At 29.5% G+C, this 22,186-nt stretch overlaps 2 protein-coding genes across 4 annotated transcripts in view; one reads left to right on the top strand and one right to left on the bottom strand.

The window, feature by feature from the left end:
* The window catches only part of LOC111618357, a 30,800-nt gene extending 24,683 nt beyond the window's left edge, over positions 1–6,117 (top strand). For all 3 annotated transcript variants that reach the window (XM_023359864.1, XM_023359863.1, XM_023359865.1), the window contains exon 2: positions 3,627–6,117. In XM_023359864.1, the coding sequence (XP_023215632.1) occupies positions 3,627–5,082 (1,456 nt within the window). In that variant the 3' untranslated portion in view covers positions 5,083–6,117. The remainder of the gene's footprint in view (positions 1–3,626) is intronic.
* Positions 6,118–12,740: 6,623 nt separating this feature from the next.
* LOC111618366 (adenylate kinase isoenzyme 1-like) overlaps positions 12,741–22,186 on the bottom strand; it is a gene marked incomplete at its 5' end in the record, with an annotated part of 16,209 nt that continues 6,763 nt past the window's right edge. Inside the window, one exon of the mRNA XM_023359877.1 lies at positions 12,741–13,253. Within this exon, the coding sequence (XP_023215645.1) occupies positions 13,182–13,253 (72 nt within the window). The remainder of the gene's footprint in view (positions 13,254–22,186) is intronic.

Genomic DNA, 22,186 nt, shown 5'->3' on the forward strand with positions numbered 1-22,186 from the left:
AAATATAATTTAGCATAGTTAATTTAATTTTTTAAAATAATTTGCTATTTATTTGAGTTTTTAAACTGTGTTCTATAGAAAAATGTAGACTTTTAATTAGCTTACTAATTTTAAAACATGATTTAATTTTGTCAATGCTTTTATAAAGTTTATAAATTTTAAACTATTGGACATTATAAACAGCCAAACTCTCTGTAAAATATCCAATTTTTACTAAAATTAAACTCTTTTAAATTTAATTTTAATGTTATTCGGTAAAAGAAACTATTTTAAAAAGGATTTTTAACTCTTTAACGTATTAATTAATCACAAAATTAAGCTATTTTTGATAAATTAATTTATAAATTTTGATTTTAAAACCATTTATAAACAATTTTCTATTAATAAATAATAGCGAAAATAATCAAATACTTCAAAACTTTTAACGTTATTCAATTAAAAATTTTTATTAAAATTTTTTAATTAATTCAAATTCATATCTTTAAATCAGTTTTAAATAATAATTAAAAATTTTATCACATAAAAAAATCAACAGCAATTGTGTTTTCGTGTTCTAACTTATTAACATTGGCGTGGACCAGGTGATAGTGACAACTGATGGCACATAAAGATTAAATACATTAAAAAATAAAATATAATATAACTCATTTTATCATACATCAGGGAGGATTATTTTCATTAGAACAGAAGCGTTTTTTTTTTTTATAGAAACACTTCCTCTAGAACAGTTTATAAACGGTTCTTTGTCAGGAGTAAGTTCAAAAGGGGGTGATTTCGTCATTATTTTAAAAACACAAATTCCGGTTTTGTGTATTAAGAAACAAAACAGCATTATTTAATCTAGTTGTTTACTAGATTAAATAAACTGGTTATGATCTTTGTAAAAATTCTAGTGTTATATATATTTATTTAAAGTCTAGTCATAAGTTAGAAACTGGTTATGCTGATATCTTGTACTGTACCTTGAATATTATTTAAAAATATGAGTAGGTAATAAGTGTTTTAAGGTAAACATAGCGATGTTTATCTTAATTTAAAGATAGGTTTAAGGTACCTTTCATCATTTAAACTTAGCTACAAAGTTCTTTTAAATAAATATTAAAAAATCTTAAAGTAAGTAGATGTTTTCAAATTTAAATTATATTTAGTTCAAGACATCTTTCTACCTACATGAAGATTCTTTAGATAGTTCAAGATATTTTAGAGGCATTTTTATTTAAATTAGTGCTATAAAGTACAAGATAGTTTGTCTTATATTTACCCATCATAATCTAAATTAAATTAATTTTAAATTACAGTAAAACCAAATTACAAAGTTCAATAGTTTAAACTAACTACAGAGTGTATCTAAAGAATTTTCAATTAGATAATTTAGTCGCAAGGTACTTAATATATCTTTTTAAATTGTACTAAAATAAAGATATTATAATTAACTTTAAAAAATGTAATAGCTAAAAGATAGATTAATATTATTATAAAGTTATATTAGGTACCATGTGCTTAATTTAAACTACAAGGCATTAAACTTTAACTCTTTCTAAATTATAGTTTTCATAATTTAAACATTTTTTTTTTTTTTTGCCTTATAAAACTAATTTAAGATACTCATAAATTTAATGATACCTACAAGATATCTTGAGATGTTGCTACTTAAAAATTTCTTAAGAAGAAACATATGTCAAGAACGTAGTTCTAATTATCTGAAGATTCTCAATAGAATTTATTGTACTTTGTAACTGTCTTTAAATTTGTAACAAGTATATCTACAAGATAGCATCCTTTAGCAATTTCAAGAAGGTTTAAGTTGAATAAAAGCTCAAATATATTGATAATTAGTGAAATAGAGGCGAATGTAAACATATATCTAACAATTTAGAAAGTTAAAAGATATAATTAAAATTCGACACAAAAAATGGCATATTCATAACTGAACACGTGTAACTACTAATAATTTAATTACATAAAAAGTAATTTTAATTTTAAAAAAATTGAGTTTTTAGTTAATTGTTTAATTGTACTATTAAGGTAACAATCGGTTATAACCGAAATTTCTAGAGCAGAAAATTTGCTAATGCTTAGTTAATATATCAAAATTTATGGGAATATTTTCTTTGATGTCGTATAACAAAGAATATTTTCTCAGAGTTATGTTCATGTTAATAATAATGATAATAGAAAAAAAGAAGAGCATTTTTGTCAGTCTTCTCCATTAACGGGGTATTTTGTCACGCCAGGCCATTTCTTTAGCTTAGCAAAAACAAGGTCGTTTGTCTGTCCATTTTCAAATATTTGAATCAAACCAGGAAGTTGTTTGCTCTTGGTCAATCTTTGGGTTCAATGGAAGACATCTTTGTATCATTCTAGTTTTTCCCTCTCAATGTTGATAATATAATCTAATCAAGAATCATTCATCCGTGTTTAATGTCTGACAAGTTAATATATTTTTTAACATTAAGATTCTACATTAAGAATTTCATGTTAAAAAACTGGGAAAACATTTTTAATTTTATCCATATTTTAAAATAAATATTTTAAAACATTTTTAGCATTAAATACATTTATATTCTTAATTATTAAGCATGTTTAAATATTCAGTCGTAATATTTATAATGTTAATTAGAACGATTTTATATATAGTATACTCTTGACATAATGATTGCCCGATATAGCAAACTTAATATAGCAAACAATTTTGTTGATTCTTACTTTTTTTTATAAGTATAACAAACTCTTAATATAGTAAATGATTTGTCTCAACCCTTTGAGAGTTCACTATTATAGAGAGTCTAATGTAAATATTTTACTCGCTAAACATTATAAAAATAACTATATGTAAAATTATTTTATATTCTTTAATATAATAAAATCATTAATCAGCTTATAATTACGAAATTTATTATAAATTCTTAAGTTATAAATTAATTTCATAGATTTATGAGTTATGTTTATGCTGTTTTGCGACCGAACCAGTTCTGTTTTCATCATAATTCAACTTTTTTCATATTATTTGTGACCTTTTACTTGTTTGTATTTGTAATCGCCTATCATTGCGCTTACGATTTCGGTCATAAATCAAAATAATTTTTCCTTTGCTTATTTCTTCCTCCAAATACCCTAGAGAGCGTGTTATAGGGGAGGACGGGGTAACTTAGGCATACGGGGCAAGTTCGTCAATTACATTTTCTTTGAAACAAAATAAAAGGAGACCCTGATTAGCTAGGCAGTTGAGTTTTATTGGTGGCTTTATTAATGTTTTTATTGGAGTGGCTTGTTGAGTGTAATGTTTGTATTGTTCTCCGACAAGTGTAGCTGAAATATCAAGTAAGTTGTCTGTTTTATTCAATTTCTTATAATATTTTGCTTCCATTTATATTTGCATGTTTTGTTATAATTCCATAATAACGAAAGTTACTTTTACTGTTAGAAGGATAAAACTTCAACTTATTCACGTGATCAGATCATGGCTTGGTACCCTCTTCTCAGGGTTCCACTTAATGTTTCGAAATCATGACTATTGGGGCATCTTCGGCAGTGTTGCCGATCTTACCCCTGATCGTGTTGTTTGATTAAATTTTCGAAGAATAATTAGGTTCAATTATTGAAACACTCTAATTTTATTTCTGCAGAACTCTAACGAAAATGGTTAGGAATTATAAAAGAAAAAAGAATGATAAATATGACCAAGAAACTTTAAGGCGAGCAATCCAATACTACCGGGATGAAAAAGTAAGCCTAAATTCTGTCTCAAAGAAATATGGAATTCCTCGGACTACCTTGCAATACTGGATGAAGAAGGAATTTCAAGCGCCTGGTATTCAAAATAAAGGCCGATTTAGACATGTGTTCATGCCCGAACATACAACTCAGCTGAAACACCATGTAATGACGCTACAGAAAATGTTTTATGGCATTTCGACGGTTGATTTTAGAAGATTAGCATTTCAGTATGCAAAAGCCAATAATCTGCAACATCCCTTTAATGAAGAAAAGAAGATGGCCGGTCCAGATTGGCTAGCTAATTTTATGAAGAAAGAAAACCTCTCACTGAGAACACCAGAGGGTATGAGCATGTCAAGAATAATGGGCTTTACTAGAGAAAAGGTGAACAAATTCTTCGAAATCTTTCAGCAAGTTAAGATTGATAACAATATACCCGCGGAAAGGATTTTCAACATGGACGAAATAGGCGTGTCAAATGTCCAGACACCGAAGAAATTCCTTGCAACGAGGGGATTAAGACAAATAGATAGAATAACCTCTGCTGATAAAGGGAGGAACATAACTGTGGTAGGAACCATTAGTGCTGCTGGTACATTTCTTCCACCCATGGTCATTTATCCAAGGACAAGAATAAATCCGAATTTGCTCTTCGGCTCATTTCCAGGAACTGCTGCCTATGCTGCTCCTTCTGGCTGGATGGATGTCGATTTATTTTTAAAATACATCGGGCACTTCATCAAATATGTCCGACCTTCAATGGAAGCTCCTGTGATCCTAATATTGGATGGCCACGCAAGCCATAAATCGCTAGGAGCAATTAACCTATGCAGAGACAATGGGATCAAATTAATAACATTGCCTCCACACACCAGCAATAAAATGCAACCACTAGACGTTGCTATTTACGGTCCTTTCAAGACCTACCTTTATCAGGAAATAGACAAATACATGACAAACTATCCTGGCGTAAGAATTACCGACTTCACAATGGGACCTCTCATAAAGGAGGCATACATTCGGGCATTTGCACCAGAAAACATAATGAAGGGGTTTCAGCGTTCCGGAATCTCCCCTTATAATCCTGACATCTTCCAAGATGATGATTTCATGGGCGCAAGTGCTGTATTGAATTCTCGAAATACAACATTTTCTATTGCAGTGCCTTCTGCTCCTGTGCCGATTCCTTCCTCTTCTGAGCTGTTGCCATCTTCCTCTTCATCTCACATTACCATGCCCACGGGTGAAAGCAATAGTTCTACAGAAAATGAAATGATATTGAAAGTTTCTGATATATCTCCTCTACCGAAACCCAAAGAAAAGTTTCCAATCGGGGACACAAATAACAACAATCAGAAGAAATAACTGGATCCCCATACAAAGCCACATTAGAAGCCAAGACTAAAGATAAAAATCCAGAACTTGCCGAAGGACAATGGATTTGGAGAAACTGGATTCGAAGTTAACTAAAAGAAGAGGCAGAAAAGTCCTAAAGAACCGGAAAATGACGGTAAAAATACTTATTGCATGTATTGCAATGAAGAATATGGAACTACTCAGGAGTGGATTATGTTCTGCAAGTGTAAACTGTGGGCTCATGTGGACTGTACGGATGTGAAAAATAAGTTTGTTCAATTTATTTGTGACATGTGTAGAGAATAAATAATATGCTGTTAAACAAACAGTAGAAATGAAATATTCTTAAGTTCACTGATTCATTTATATTGCTTTTACATTGCATTAGGATGTTTTCATTTATTATATGTTTGATTTTATTTTGTAATTAATTTTTGTTTACATTTTCTTTATTTATATGTCTTGTAACTCGAATTTCGTTGTTATAATATTAATTAAATAAATTTTTGGACTTTCATTTCTTTGATTTAATAGTGAATTCGAATTAATAATTGTCAATAACACAAATTTATATTGCATTGTGATTGCATTGTTTTTATTTAATTAATGTATATAAAAATATAAAACAAAAACTTTATATATATTAAAAAAAAAAAAATATACTATTGATATGTACAGTATCTCTAAATGTGATTTATCTTTAAGATATTTTTTCCTTTATGAACGATGTTCTTTTATCTATTTCAAGCTGTATAGAATGTTTTGTATTGTTCTAAAAAAGAAAACAAAATTACTGCAAGTGGCTAAGTGCATCTCTGTCACAGCGGGTAGAAAAGTCATTTGGTAGGACCCACATTTATGAGACCCTCACAAATTTATTCACTCCATTGAGTTTTCTTGTGTGAAGAAATCTTTATATTTCGTCAAATTTTTATTATTTAAAATGCATAACATAATTTTTAATACAGTTTCGATGATTTTAATTTATTTGGAACGTTGCGAGCCTCTCTCGACCTCTTCAGATATGCCGTAGTTAAATGTATAAGTGTCTTAAATTAATAAAGCATTATTGTTGTACTAATATAAACTATATGGCCCTGAAGTATATACTATAATTTTCTAACATACCAAGAATACAAGATAAATATATTTTATTTAATAATATTTTACGTCACAATTAATATATTTATATTCTATTTATATTAATTAACCATAAATTATTTTAAATATAACTTTCAAGAGACTAGATTATATCTATACTCAATCAATAGTAATATTTTCAATTTAAAAAACTACTTAATGATTTATTTTTTAAAATGAAAAATGTTAAGTTATTTTGATGATATTAAAACCTTTTAATCGGAAATTAAGATTTTAAACGATAATCTTCAATTCCAACCTCGGAATATTTAAAGTTTTTAATTATTTAAATATTTAAACCATTAAAAACTTTAATAATTTAAAAATTTTTAAATGGCTAATTCTTCGAAATTTTCACTTTTTATTATAAGTTTATTGAATAAAATAAATATGATCACACAGACATCTGTGTGATCATACACATAAGCTATATATATATATATATCTGTAGTTATATACACATATTTAGGGGAGACCGGGGCAACTTCGGCATGCGGGGCAAGTTTGTCATACTCTTTTTTTTAAAAACAAATTAAAAGGAGACTTTGGTTATAGGTTAGGCAGTTGAGTTTTATTGGTGGCTTGTTGAGTGTAGTGTTTTTATTATTTCCAGCAAGCGTAGTTGAATTATCAAGCAAATTTTCATTTTCGTTCAATTCCATATAATATTTTTTTTCCATTTATATTGAATTGGCAGGTTTTGTTATAATTCCATGATAACGAAAGTTACTTTTCCTGTTAGAAGGATGTAACTTCAACTTATTCACGTGGCCAGATCGTGGCNAATTCGGTAGCCTAATAATTTCTGAAGATTGTATGAATACACGCCGCAAAATGTATATTTAGAAATTCTTTCAATATCCTTTCTTAATGGAAAAATTAACTCACTGTATTTATCATCATTATTGAAATTAAAAGAGAAAATATTTTTTTCTTCTTTGAGTACAGTACGTTAAGAGATATGATAGTACTGAGAAGGGCAACCTTTTTATAAATCGTACAGAGTAACTTTAAATAAGAAAATTATATGTTATATGTTATAAAATATCGCAAATTATGTTAACAAAATTCAAAAATGATAATTTCATATTTAAATTTAAGGTTTTTGGCAGTTTACACCACCGCGAGTGATCTTTTACGCCAATATTTTTAACTTGTATTCTAGTAAAATATTGTAATATTACTTAACATTATATGTATGTTCGATGGTTGGGATAATGTACATTTTTACGTCAATTTGACGTCATTTTACAATAAAAAATTCTAAAGAATAATTTCAAATTTACTTAAAAATGTACCGATCGAACAGACCTTCGTATCCTGCAGATTGCCATCTACCGATCCCGATCGCGAAGTAATAACTAATATGATATATAACTCTGATTTTTGACATTAAAAATTGATAAATTTGTTAAAATTTATTAATATATTTTCGGTATTTAGCAATTTCAATAACTTATTTTATGAATTTTTAACTTAAATCGAGCGTGATTCGAAGTGCTACTAAGCACAAAGATTCTCTTGTATTTTATCTGAGAGCATCTTTAATTTGTGCACAATGGAACGTTCAAAAGGTAACGTTAGCGATTATTACATTGATAAAGCCAAGAAGAAGGCCATTATCTGTGATACAGAAAGCAGTTATAACGTTATAACGTTATTGATCGCACTGATAAAGATGAATGTAACAGAGACTCCAAATTGTCTTCTTAAACTGAACAGTTTACTTTAAAAAAATGAAGAAAATCTACAGAATTTTGTTGGGAAAATGAAAGTGGAACACAAAACTAGAACTTGACAGATAATTATGTAGAAGGTTGAAAGACTATTAACCCTATGAAACATGAATCTTGGCTACTTCGTCATTTAAGAAAAAGCTATTTCATTGTTTAAAGATATGAAAAAAGAACGAAAAAAGAATTAGATTTCTCTTTCTGAATCTTTAATGAAAAATAAAGAATGTAATTGTAATTAGAGTTGGATCGTCCATAAATATCCAGCAAATTTGCATGAAATTCAAACGACAAAGTTATAAAAATACGAGGACTTAAAATTGGTTGAATAAGACTTTGCTAATAAAGTAAATATATTTTTCAACATCAAACGAATTAAGTATGAGTAAATTAAATATAAAAAGTCTTCACTATTTATGAAGTTGTATAGGGGGGAAAAATCAAACTTCTAGGCGTTTTAAACTGCTTGAAAGTTACTTATAATTCTTTTTTGTGATAATATCAATTAAGTAAATTGAAATGATGCATTTAAACATTATAATTTTCATAAAAATTTGTAAGTGAAGCTTTCAATATGGTAACATTTGTCTCTCTTCAGTGATTTTGCTACCTCTACAGAAAGATGCTTAAATATTTAAGGATCATTTTGCAAACCATCAGTAAATAAAGATCACCCTTAACATCATCAATATATAAAGCTTTTTTCCATATATGTCATTACAGTGGGTGATCGGTTAACGAACATAATCCGTTCCAAGAGTTTGTTCGCTATCCGAATTGTTCGTTAACCGATTATCGATTTACCGTAGGTTTTAATGGGAATTTAATTAATTCGTTCTGGAGACCTTAAAAAATAAAAAATATATACCTTCTTACTACGTTTATTTATATGTAATAAGTTAATAAAACTGCATACATACACAGTGTTGCGTTTTTATTAGTCATGTTTTTTCCGTTTGAAAGGGTTAAAGAATCTGTCTAATGTCGATTGCTTTTCTNAATATAAATTACTTTATTCTAATAATTTGAGTTAATATTCATAAAAATTGGTTATAATTCTGCTTATTTATCTTCACTTCAATTATCTTTAAATCTAAATTATATAACCATTGAAAATACTTTTAAAAATAATTTCAGCAATGTGCACCTTTTGCTAAGGAATTAATCCATTTATTTACCTTATTATTTATAAAATTAAAGCATTAAATTATGAATATAAATTACATTTAAATTTTTTTTATTATAACCCACATTTTTGTGAAATTTTTCATGATACAGTATTTAGAACAAACAGAGAATTGGAACAAAGGCGGGATTATTGTTACTATTTGGATAACAATGAATATCCTGTTTATCCTCTTCGGACTACAAAAGGTTTAGAAGATGAAATTTGGGATGAGGTCATCGGATCAAGGTTATATCATTGTATCAGATTTAGTTCAAATCTATTTACTAAAATATTTCAAATTCAATCTACCTGGACTAATCACATTATTTAACAATTAAAATCCATGCATAGCAAAATTAATTTTAGTATGAAAAACATGAGAAAGGCAATCATGTGTGCCATGTTATATTTGTAAGCTTTGCAATTTTATGAACTTAAACATTCATATAAAACTATATTTAGTTATCATCTTTAAGCATCTTTAAAGTGTTATAGGCTAAAAGAACACAATTTTAACTATTGCTGTTTATTGACTCGTTACTTGAAAGACATAATATATCATGTTGTAGTCCTCAGACCGTATAAATTGCAGTGCCCGTTGTATGAAGAGTATTTTTATAGGTATAAAAATTATTTAAAATGTATTTTTTTTATTTCTTACTTTACACATTAAATCTATAAAATTATTTTATATATAAATATAGTATAATAAATATTGACTTTATATTAGTATCCTCTGTTTTTTAAATCCTGTGTAATCAATTAAAAGGAATAGTAATCTAATTAATCAAAATATATAATTAACTTTTTAATTATTACATCGATACAATTTTGTGTATTTTTAGATTTGTTTTATTTTTTTTTAATTAAATCTTCTATACTTTAAATGATTCAAGGAAATTCTTTGTAGGTTGGATGTCACTTTTTAATTTACAACAGTTTAAATTTCTATAATTTTATGCATTTATTTTCTTCGTATTAAAATATAAATAAAAATATATTTATATATACTGTATAGTATCAATATTTAGTGTTTATGTAAAAATTTGAATGAAAGAGTGCATGAATGTAGCGTGTAGAGTGGATGCTACGTATATACACAGTGTATGCAAAGAGATATAGGCCTATGTAACTTACATACATAAAGATGCACATAATTATACATTATATAGGATAAGACAAGTCATTGACAGTGATCAATGCTGAATATCCACTGAAATGGTTGGGTTTATTTATTTAATTTTGTTACTGGTTTAATTCTTTTATTTACTTTTATTATTAAATACAGATGTGTTTTACAATTATTCTAAAAATATTAAGGATGAAAGACAGAAACAGAATACCATCAGCGTTTACACACTTTTGTATACTAATTTTAACTATGTAAAATGTGACTATTTCAGATTTATTTGTTTCATCTTGCATTAATAAATACATTTAACTGTTAAATGATTTTCTCTCACTCTTCATATACAACTAAGCTTCTATTTAACGCTACAAATTATACTTAATAATGAGATCTACACACAAGTTTGAGTTTGACAATTTGAAAGTTACTTGATTTAGCGATGTCGTCGTTTGCAATACAAAAATCATGGCTTCAGTAATACTGAAGGATTCTATTATTTATATACAATGTCTGTTTACAAGTGTCCGTTGGCACTACGAGAGTAGCATTAACTGGTGGTAGCGAGATTTGACTGTATGTATAAACAAATATACAAATTTATGATATCTCTTCCATACTTTCCACACTATCCGGAAATTTTCCGAATTCCATTCTCTTGTCATACTTGAAGTTTAAAAATAATTTTTAAGCTTAATTTTTCAATTGAAATAATTCATAAACTAACTTCCGCTTTACTATCTCAAAAAGCATAATTTTATAAGGACTTCCTCGGGTTGTCATTTATAGCCTATTTCCGATTGCAATTGTATACTTCTTTTTTTTTAATAGAAAATAATACTTTTTTATCTAGTGTGGTAATATGCTGAACTGCTCATATGAAACCTGTTGTCACTGTTGGTTTCACAAAGGTTATCGACAGTTCATACAACAATCCATTTCCTTGTCCTTATACAATCTATTGCATTCGTCACGGCTAAGCATTTAAATTTTAAGTTTATTTGTAGAGACTTGATTGAAGATCACTTGCAGATAAACACATATACGAAACCTAAGAACTAATATTTTAAATGGATGGGTGAATGTCATAAACGTTGCATAAATTTACAAAAAATTAGTTATTTATTAAAAAGCTAATAAGTTAAAATCAACTTAAGTTTGAAAATAAGATTATTTACTATTTTGAACATTGTTTTCTAGATTTTTTAGTCTACGAAACGATTAAATTTTGTACAATTACCTTTGATACATCGTTCGTAAGAGTATTTTTGAGTTTTTTTTTTTTTTTTTGGTTAGCTTGAACAGTGGTTGATTTGTGATCCATGTTGAATTAATTACAAACCGTTCCTTACCGTTGATTCTCTTATTTTTCTTACAAAAATTTATTAATGCCTAGGAACACAGCTATCAGTTAGACTTAATTAAAAATAAATCGAATTTTAACAAAAAGCACACTAAAATTTAAAAAGTAAGAACGTATATCCTAAAAATCTGAAGAAATTTCAGTTGTTTAAAATTCATTATTTATTTTAAAATAACTTTTTTGGGGGTGCCGATTGTTTGTTCAACGTTTAGATAAAATGATCAGGACCGCGATCAGCTGTAATTTGACTTTAGTCTTAACCCGTTCCATTAACTTCAGGAAGTGGTCAGCTTTAAAGTGGTGAAATTTGGCCTTGATCACATCTTCCAACTCCTTGGCAGATCCGACTTTCCAATCATTTCCATATACTTTTTGCTTCAGTTAGTACCAAAATCTCTCATTCGGTCTCAGTTGCGGAATGTTGAGAACGTTGACCTCTCGGAATATGTATCAAATTCAGTAATTGTCCAATTTGACAACTGTGTCGTGACTCGTGTGCATAATGAGCAGTACCATGTCTGGCCAGAAAATATATCCTTGGCTAGGGTAGTGTTTCTTTAGGAAGGGTACTAGCCTCTTCTGAATGTATTCGTTGCCATACACTTCTTTGACGAGACAACGAAGGTTCGTAAACGATCCTTTGGACTGATTAATTACCCATGTCGTTTTGAATTCGGGATTCACATCTAGCCCTTCTTCGGTGAAATAGTGATTGTTATCAGCACACTCACTTCCATCAAAAGTGAAATATGATTCTTCGTCCATATCATCATCAGTATTGACGACTTCGAAACTTTATCACGCAGCTTCTGCAGGAGGATTTTTTTGTAAGTAATTCGTCGTGTATTTTAGCGATGTGCAATACTAATAAAATATTGACGCTTTTGGACTTAAAGTGTCAATATTTTATTAGTATTGCACATGACTTTACTTAAAGTTTAAGGTATCGATACAAACAGCAAAATTATTGATTTTTCGTGTGCTCCAAAAATGTCGAAGCTTCTGGTTTTTGATTCAGCTCTACAATGGGGTTTATGAACTCAAATTGTAGAAAACTTTTAATTGTGTAAGAATTCCCATTTTTGCGATTTTCGATATAAATATATATTACATTTCTTCGATCGAATTAATTTAATCCTATTTTTAAAACGGAACGTTATTTACGTAAACTTTGATAAATGGACTCAAGGATATTCTAGAAAGATTGTCGAGGGTTAGTGCGCATAAGTAATTATTCAGACTTTCGCTTATTGAGCTATGGAACGTTTTTGAAAACTCTCTTGAAATTTGTGTAGATTTTTAGAATACACGCCTATAAAGAATAACATCTAAATCTAGGAATAAATTGAAACTATTTAGTTTAATTTTCAACATGATCTTTGATTTATTAACAATAAAAAGCTTAAATCTAACAGACACTTTATTGGTTAAATCAATTTAACAATGTGGAATAATGCAACAAATTTTTCAAAACATCAACAGAGAAAAAAAGATTATCATTTTTAAAACAACAACCCTTCATTTTTTAATTTAACGATAATTTTTTGGTTTAAAAACTATGTACATTTTTGATATGCATCAACATTTATACGACTCCACGCAAGCACATACTTCTTTAAAAATGTCATCGGGAGATCCTTCCGCTTTGATCTGAAAAATAAAATATTTTAAATTTAATATTCTAGTAAAAATTAATATAATATACAGGAATATCGTGTATTTTATTATTAATAAATGAGAAAATTAATATATGTAACAGTAAAATTCAAAGAATTATGCCATGACTTTACTTAAAGTTTAAGGTATCGATACAAACAGCAAAATTATTGATTTTAATGATGTATGTCAGTGTTTTTCAACCTGTGGGTCGCGACCCCCGGGGTCGCAAAGTCTTACACGGGGGGTCGCGGGTGTAAGAAAAGACAAGTGTTTATAGGTTCTACACTACAATAAAAAAAAAAAAAAACTAGAATTTCAGTGAGAAAGCTGTGCCTGTTTATTTTATAGTACAATTGGTTTTTCGATCGATATTTAAAGAAAGAAAATTTAATACGTAGTTTTTAAAATCACTGATATAGTTTAAATATGGCCCTGGGGGGTCGCCAGAATTTTTTAACTTGTAAAGGGGTCGCGTATTCAAGAAGGTTGAAAAACACTGATGTATATGATAGCTTCTTAGACTTAGACCTATATATGAAAACATTTAGTCCTACGTCTCATTTAAAACGAAGGGTAGCATATGAACGCATAGAAATGAGACAGTGATACGCTCATAGTAGAATTTAGACTATGAGCATTCATATTATGTACTATGCCTTAGTGCTACGCCTGTTAACAAGGCACGCGCTCCATATTAATAAGTCTTGTACTCCTAGAGATCCAAAATCTTGCTAAATTTGTAATCTAATTGTAATGTTTTATATAATTCAAGTTAGCATTTTTCAGTGTTTTCTTTTTCGTCCTGATTTGACAAATGCGTTACACCTCATACTGTACGAAATTACAAAGAGAAATGATTAAGAATTAATAATTTCGATCATTTATATTCTAACTTTTTATAAAACGAAATTATTCATACTGGTTATACGCCAAATCATCGTAAAACATAATATCAATCTTCTGGCACACTAACTGAAAAAATATTGATATAAATGATTAATAGTAGATATTAATATTTAAATTTTCATTAAGTTGTTAACCAGAATCAATTTATGTAGAAGAATTAATCAAACATTCGTGGGACTTACATAATTAAGTTTACAGTCGCAGTTTTAACAAAATTAAAAAAAAAAAAATCTTTGCTATGAATTATTGGAATAAATATTTTGTAGAACAATATTCTATCTATAATTTCGCATAATTAGGATTATAATATACAAAGTGATTCTGAACCTGTCATAAACTTTAAAGTGTTTTGAGTATTTTGTTACTTCTGAGAACAGTGGCGGATATGACATTAAAGCCTTTTTCATTATCCAATAGGAAGGCCCTTTTTGTTTAAAAAAGAATCTAGCAACGAGTTGAGTAACTTTCCCGGCTTTTATGAGATTTTATTTTAAAAAATAACATTTGTATTATTAATCAAAAACTAAATTGTATGTGGCGCCATCTGTTATGAGATTTTGTTATAAAAACTTTATATATTTTTAGTCCCTTAACACGCTTCTTAGTATAGAATAAAATAAAAGTAAATAATTCGAAGTTTAAATAAGACTTATTGGATAATAAAACTTTCTCGTAAAGTTATTAAAAAAAAAAACTCCTCAACTTTTTGAAGATCCCCGAGTTATTTGCGAAGTGCGCGAACTTACAGATATCCGCCATCGTCTGATAAATAGAATTATACTTCAGAAATAACAAACTCTCAATAAATATGAGTTCAGAAACAACTCTCCGATATTCAGACCTTCCTCTATGACCTCATCTGACTTAAATCTTGTGATTTTTATTCGTAGGATCGTTTTAAATCAGCGATGTGCTTTGTTTTCCCCAATGGGAAATGTTGAAGTTCAGAATATATTGAAAATGCATGCGATATCACCAAAAACTTTTCAGATTATGAAGCAGTTAACAATGGGACGTCTGCACGGCCATCATTGGAAGTTATGTGACACTTGCTGTGTGTTACCTTCACTCTGCAGTGTCTAGACACTGTAACCAATGTTTATATTTTGTTTATTTTGCTAATTTTCAAAAAATGTATATAGCAATCTCCAAGTACTGTATATCAGAAGGAAATCGTGTCCAAATCCCATGTTTACTCTTGGAGAGTAGAATTTGCCTTAAACTTTATGATATTAGCTTAGAATCACGCTCTATACCAGTGATTCTCAACCATTTTGCCGCGGCACTTTAGTGTGCCGCCACTGCAAATACCCATACATAAGCGACGTCAGACAAGTAGTTCAATCGGTTCTACCTTCCTAGGGCGCGTTTGAAAATTGTAACCGGTGTTGCCGGTAACTGCCGGTAGTTACCTAGGCAACACCGGTAACTACTTGAAAAATTATTGAAAAATATTACTTGAAAAACCAACTGCGTTTAAAAATCACTGCTATGACGTCATCGGTTGTCCTGCAGTACTTACCGAAGTAACCGTGTGCGACGCCAAATTTTTAAATTATTAAAAGTGTACCGTAACGAAGAAAAGGTTGAGAATCACTGGCCTATACAATACGGTTTAACTATTATAAGTAGACAATAATGTTACATTTATACAGCATAGTAAATTATGATTAACTTCATTATTTAATACAATTACTTCACTTCATCGTTTACACCAGTGTTTCTCAACCTCTAACGAATTGTCGCCCCCTTCAACAAAACCGTTACGTAGTATCGCCCCCTTCACTACAAAATTCCGATGCCGAGGGACAAGGCTAACGCCAAATTTGTACTGCATCGAATAGACTAGTGACTATATAATGTTATTTGTTTAATTATTGTACGATATAACGAATAAAATATCTAATTATTCTTAATATAATGTTTTACTATATCGTCCAGAAAATTGTTTTTTCGCCCGCAAAATATACTAATCGCCCCCTCAACATGAAAAAACGCCCACATGGAAGCGATATCGCTCCCGTTGAGAAACACTGGTATAGGCAAACGGGACATTTGCCCAGAGTGGCAAATTACAGTAGTGGCAAACTTTATAAATTTATACAAAATTTTCAAGTGTATTATTTTTAAAAATTTTTATTTACATTATATGGCGCGAGTTCAATGTTGATTGACGGAGCAAAGTGAAGGATTTTAACATAAAATTTTTTTCATTTCATGTAGAGGGATAATGGGCGTGAAATGCATGTTTTGTCCGGACTACATAAATCTTAGAGCCGGCTCTGGCTTTACTAATTTATTACCAAACGTTATCAGCATCTCGTTTTGATAAAATATCTTTGTCTTGTTATCATAGAGCATATATCAGTTAATTGTTCAATTGTTAATAATTAAGATAATCAAAATGTTGTCTTTACTAAATAGACTTAATAGTTAATACAAAGTGGGAAAGAGAATCACCTAACACGCCTGTTACAGAATATAGAATGTACTGTATCCAAAGAATGTACAGTACATTAAGCACATCATGTAACTGTAAACATTTGAGGTAGATCAATAAAATCTTTCAGCAATCAATTCTTCGTGAAATTTTGACTCTAACATGACCCCCTTCCATTTACAGTTTCGGAGTGAGATTGTTGTGTGTTACAAGCATGGCCGCCATCTTGATGGCGGCCATGCTTGTAACACACAACAATCTCACTCCGAAACTGTAAATGGAAGGGGGTCATGTTAGAGTCAAAATTTCACGAAGAATTGATTGCTGAAAGATTTTATTGATCTACCTCAAATGTTTACAGTTACATGATGTGCTTAATGTACTGTACATTCTTTGGATACAGTACATTCTATATTCTGTAACAGGCGTGTTAGGTGATTCTCTTTCCCACTTTGTATTAACTATTAAGTCTATTTAGTAAAGACAACATTTTGATTATCTTAATTATTAACAATTGAACAATTAACTGATATATGCTCTATGATAACAAGACAAAGATATTTTATCAAAACGAGATGCTGATAACGTTTGGTAATAAATTAGTAAAGCCAGAGCCGGCTCTAAGATTTATGTAGTCCGGACAAAACATGCATTTCACGCCCATTATCCCTCTACATGAAATGAAAAAAATTTTATGTTAAAATCCTTCACTTTGCTCCGTCAATCAACATTGAACTCGCGCCATATAATGTAAATAAAAATTTTTAAAAATAATACACTTGAAAATTTTGTATAAATTTATAAAGTTTGCCACTACTGTAATTTGCCACTCTGGGCAAATGTCCCGTTTGCCTATACCAGTGTTTCTCAACGGGAGCGATATCGCTTCCATGTGGGCGTTTTTTCATGTTGAGGGGGCGATTAGTATATTTTGCGGGCGAAAAAACAATTTTCTGGACGATATAATAAAACACTATATTAAGATTAATTAGATATTTTATTCGTTATATCGTACAATAATTAAACAAATAACATTATACTAGTCACTAGTCTATTCAATGCAGTACGAATTTGGCGTTAGCCTTGTCCCTCGGCATCGAAATTTTGTAGTGCAGGGGACGATACTACGTAACGGTTTTATTGAAGGGGGCGATACTACGTTGAAGGGGCGACGATTCGTTAGAGGTTGAGAAACATTGGCCTATACGATAGCGCCGGCCCAGAATAAAGCAAACGTTCAAGATTTCTTTTTCTCTTGTGCAGCACACGGATGAATGAATGATGAATGTTGCTTAACATCTGGGTGCTGTCGTACTATTGCTGCAAAGCATGAACTGTTTTTATAAGTTATTTGTTTTTGTTGTCTGAACTGTATATTTTTTCCTTCATACAATTTTCAAGAAAAATTTACAGTGGGATCAAATCTGAAGAAGGAATTTGTTTTTTGTAAAATCGAGACGTTATCAAATTCAGAAAAATGTTATTACGTCATGCATTATTTTCTAGTTTTTTGAAACACCCTGTATATTATATTATTAATGATTTATTTTTAATTGTTTCATCATTATGTTGTAAAAATATTCTGTATTACATTTAATACTAATTATATATCAAATACAATAAAATTAGATTGTGTGTAAAAATATTAAACTTTGTATTTTTATTATTCAGTGTATTAAAATAGTTATTATTACATAATTTATAGTATGCGTCAAAATTCTCCCAAAGAATGCATAAGACTATTTTAATGAACTGGAAAATGTTGCAAGGCACATTTAGTACGAAAAACTATATTTATTTGCATACTTATATGTTTACGTTTATAGTTATAATACAATTATCCGAACAACGTAATTATTTCATTAATAAGTGTAACATACAAAGAACATTGTATTGAGAGAATTTTGACGCAGACAAAAATCGGTATCATATCTGTGGAAAAAGTATACTTCAATAATCAGTATAGCCTCCTTTCGCCTTTGATCCTAAATCCATGATAATGGGATGATATTGACCTCCTGGATCCAACATCCAGGAGGTCAATATTATCCCATTATCTTGCCGATAAATGAAAGAGCTCCCATCTATGTGGTAATAATCAACAGATTGTAATAAATAATTGTCAAGTATCTCAGTGTAAATAACGCTATCCATTCTATTAGGTATAGAACATAGCATTCCGGGCCCAAAGTAGATAATACAGTCCCCGATCATAAGACTATCAGCATCAAATTTTAATTTAGGTTAGCTTTTTTGTTCTGAATATTAATAATAATATTGGGCATTACGTAAGAATTATTCTAAACGCTGAAAGTAAAATAATAGATTTTTTAGTGTCTCTCGGATACTACGTATCTATTCAATATAAATTAGTTAACATTAGATTACTTTTGGTTTAATCGTTATTTAAGAATTAAAAACAACCATTTATAGTAATATTGGATAAATATAGAAAAAATTTATAAAATTTCCAAAATGTCTTACTGTTAACTTCGTTGAGAATCTCCGAAATTAATAATAGCGATGTGTACAACAAACGCAAATTTTTTGTTATATGAAACAATACTTTGCCCAATTTTTGTTACGAATGTTAGGTTTCAATATGACGTTTATTCTACTTATGAGTTGTTACTTACCAACCTTTTATTTAAATTACATAAAAATTAAATTTAATAAATCTATTTAAATTGCTAAAAATTTAGTTAAAGTTATGTACTGTATTTTTATTATCTTGAGTAAGGTTAAGACATGTATGCAATTTAGGCATGTATTTATAAATCATATAAGTTACTACGTATTTGAATTATATGACTGATAACTTATAACTTATATGGTTTGTAGTCCCTAGATGTTTTAGCCTTAATTATAAGATAGCATCGTCCTTATATCCAATTGAATATATAAAAGAGCAAAATTATAAAATCCATATGAATTCTATTTGCTTAATGGTAAGCATTAAAATTTTCTGATTATTCAAGTTTTAAATATTTTTCTATATTTTAAGTTAATTTTAAGCATTTACGGTGTTAAAATATCTATTATTATTTCTCTACATAACTCCATATTTTCTAGAATTTATATTTTAAATAGCACTATTTAATATATAAACATTAATTAATTTTGGTTAGTTAGTTATCGTTTTTGGCTGGGCGGGCTCCGAGGTCGGTTTTTCGGCCCGCGCTCAGAGAGGCCCCACACATACAAATTTCTAAGAAAATTTGACAACAGAATTTTTGATGTATTGATACGGAAATTATTTTAATTAAATTTATCGCCTTCATCAAGGAGGCCAAAAGGCGTTCCTAATTAAGAAGCATAAAGGCACTCCTAATTTTAATTATACATGAATGACAAAAAATTGAACAATAAAACAGTCCAATTGTTAATATTTGCATTATATATTTATACGGATTTATAGCATTGCAAAATAGAGCGTATGGTCTATGGTGATGAGTTTCTCGACCTGCAAGTAGCCTAATAAACTTCTAAAGCAGTTCTCAACTGGGATCCACATGGACCCTACGAGGTTCATGTAACATTACTGGGGGTCCATAGAAAAAAAATACCGAATTGGGGTTCATGGTGATATTTTAGTGGTCTATAGGATAATTCTACTTCAGGACAATTGTTTTACTGAAAATTAAATTTCTACAGTATATACAGTATATTGTCAATTTATTTATTACTCATTCTTGCATAAGGGTTAGAATATAAATTATTTAAAATATTAAATACGTAAACGACATATATATCTCATTGACAAACGTCAAAGAGAGATTATAAAACCGGGGTCTGTTAGGAGAATCTTGTACCATCAGCGTGGTGTCACTTGACAATGACATTTCTGAACGTTTTGCGACAGTTTGTTCCAGATCTTGAAGATTAAGAAGGGAGGCTATAAACTTTATAGCCTTCCTCAGGGAGGCCATAAACTTTATAGCCTTCCTCCAGTATAAAAGTAATCAGTTTATTTTAACCCTAATCTCCAGTTCTGTGCAAAACTCCATCTTGACAAGGTAAGAGGTATTAAAAGTGCTAGTTCATAAATACATTAGTTACTTTTTCTGAAATTCAGAGCTTCAGTATTAAAATATTTTTTCAATTTGAAACAATGTAACGGAAAAAAAGATATGGTTTTTTTCCTGTGCAATGTATGGGGGTGCACAAAAAAATTAAGAGAAGGAGTCCATGGGTAAAAAAAAGGTTGAGAACCCATGTTCTAAGGCTTAGTAACTTACATAACACTGTTCCATACAATCCAAACTCAAATCAAAGAATTATTCATGGCTACCGAAAAATGGGAATTTACAGTATATTTGCAGTAATTCGTAAGGGGTGCAACAATTATTACTCGCACGAGGGAGAAACACATCCTAGAAGTGCCATTGCAGCCACTGGTGAGCAGTAACTGCAATGGCACCTCTAGGACCAATTAACAAATTCTACTTAGATATTGTTTAATACTACTAATATTTATGATACTTATTAATTAAATGTAAATAATTTGAAATTAGATGGAGAAAGAGAAGAACGAATTTATTCCGAAGATACGGTATTATGGAACCAAAATTTCATTTCATAACAAGAAACGCGAAACAAGAAAAAATTATATCTTTTTTTGTAAGAATTATATTTACTGTACTTGATTAATTTGTTAAATGTTTTGCCGACAGATGGCGCTACGTGTAAAGCAAGCGACCAAATGTAGACAAATTAACATTGTTTCCATCTCAGCGATAATACTGTGACCAGGGCCGGATTAACCCACTTTGGGGCCCTAGACATTTTCTTCTTACCGGGCCCCCTCGCTCACAAAAAATAGAGCACACAAAAAATATAAAACAATAAATAAAACAAAACTAAATAATGTGAAAAACTAAAACAAATCTTAAATTTTTATTAATAAAAAATATATAATACACAACAATAAATTTTAGTTTTTCTAGAAAAGTTTGAACAGTTTGTTTATAAATTTAAAAAATTGAAATTTATTTTATTAAATGTCTAACAAAAGTCGTTATACAAAATAAATATTACCTTAAAATATTGATTTTCAACAAGACTGTGTCTTGTTTATAAAATCATACTGCCTGCTGTGTTACCAGCTTAGAGGTATGAAAGAGTACATGTCAGGAGTTGCAATATGGCACAGAGTATTAAGTGCCAAAATCATGCGCGCATAAAAAAAACCAGACTTGTAGGTAGCCTACTCAGAGGACCGAGAATCGAGTCAAAGTAAAATACAAAATGGCGACTCTCTCTACAAACAGGCAAATCGAAGTCAGGTGGTGAGAGTACCACCCACAGTCGTTCTAGGAACTGGACTGTGTCCCTAGGACTGAACACGTAGTATTTTCTTTGTTGAATAAAATTTGTAATCTAATTTTGTAAATTTAGGAGTGCTTCAAATATGACATTAAAACAGGGTTTTATGTCGTTAGAAGTAGGTTTTTTAACATTATCTGGTATAGTAAAATCGTGAAACCGATAAAAATTTGACATTATATTAGGGTTGTCGTTACATCCGATGACGTTATAATCGGGTTAAACTGTATATTGTTTGTGCAAAATAAAAAAA

The sequence above is a fragment of the Centruroides sculpturatus genome, unplaced genomic scaffold (genome assembly GCF_000671375.1).
Source record: "Centruroides sculpturatus isolate CEXI.00-Female unplaced genomic scaffold, Cexi_2.0 scaffold189, whole genome shotgun sequence".
In the NCBI taxonomy this organism is placed as follows: domain Eukaryota; kingdom Metazoa; phylum Arthropoda; class Arachnida; order Scorpiones; family Buthidae; genus Centruroides; species Centruroides sculpturatus.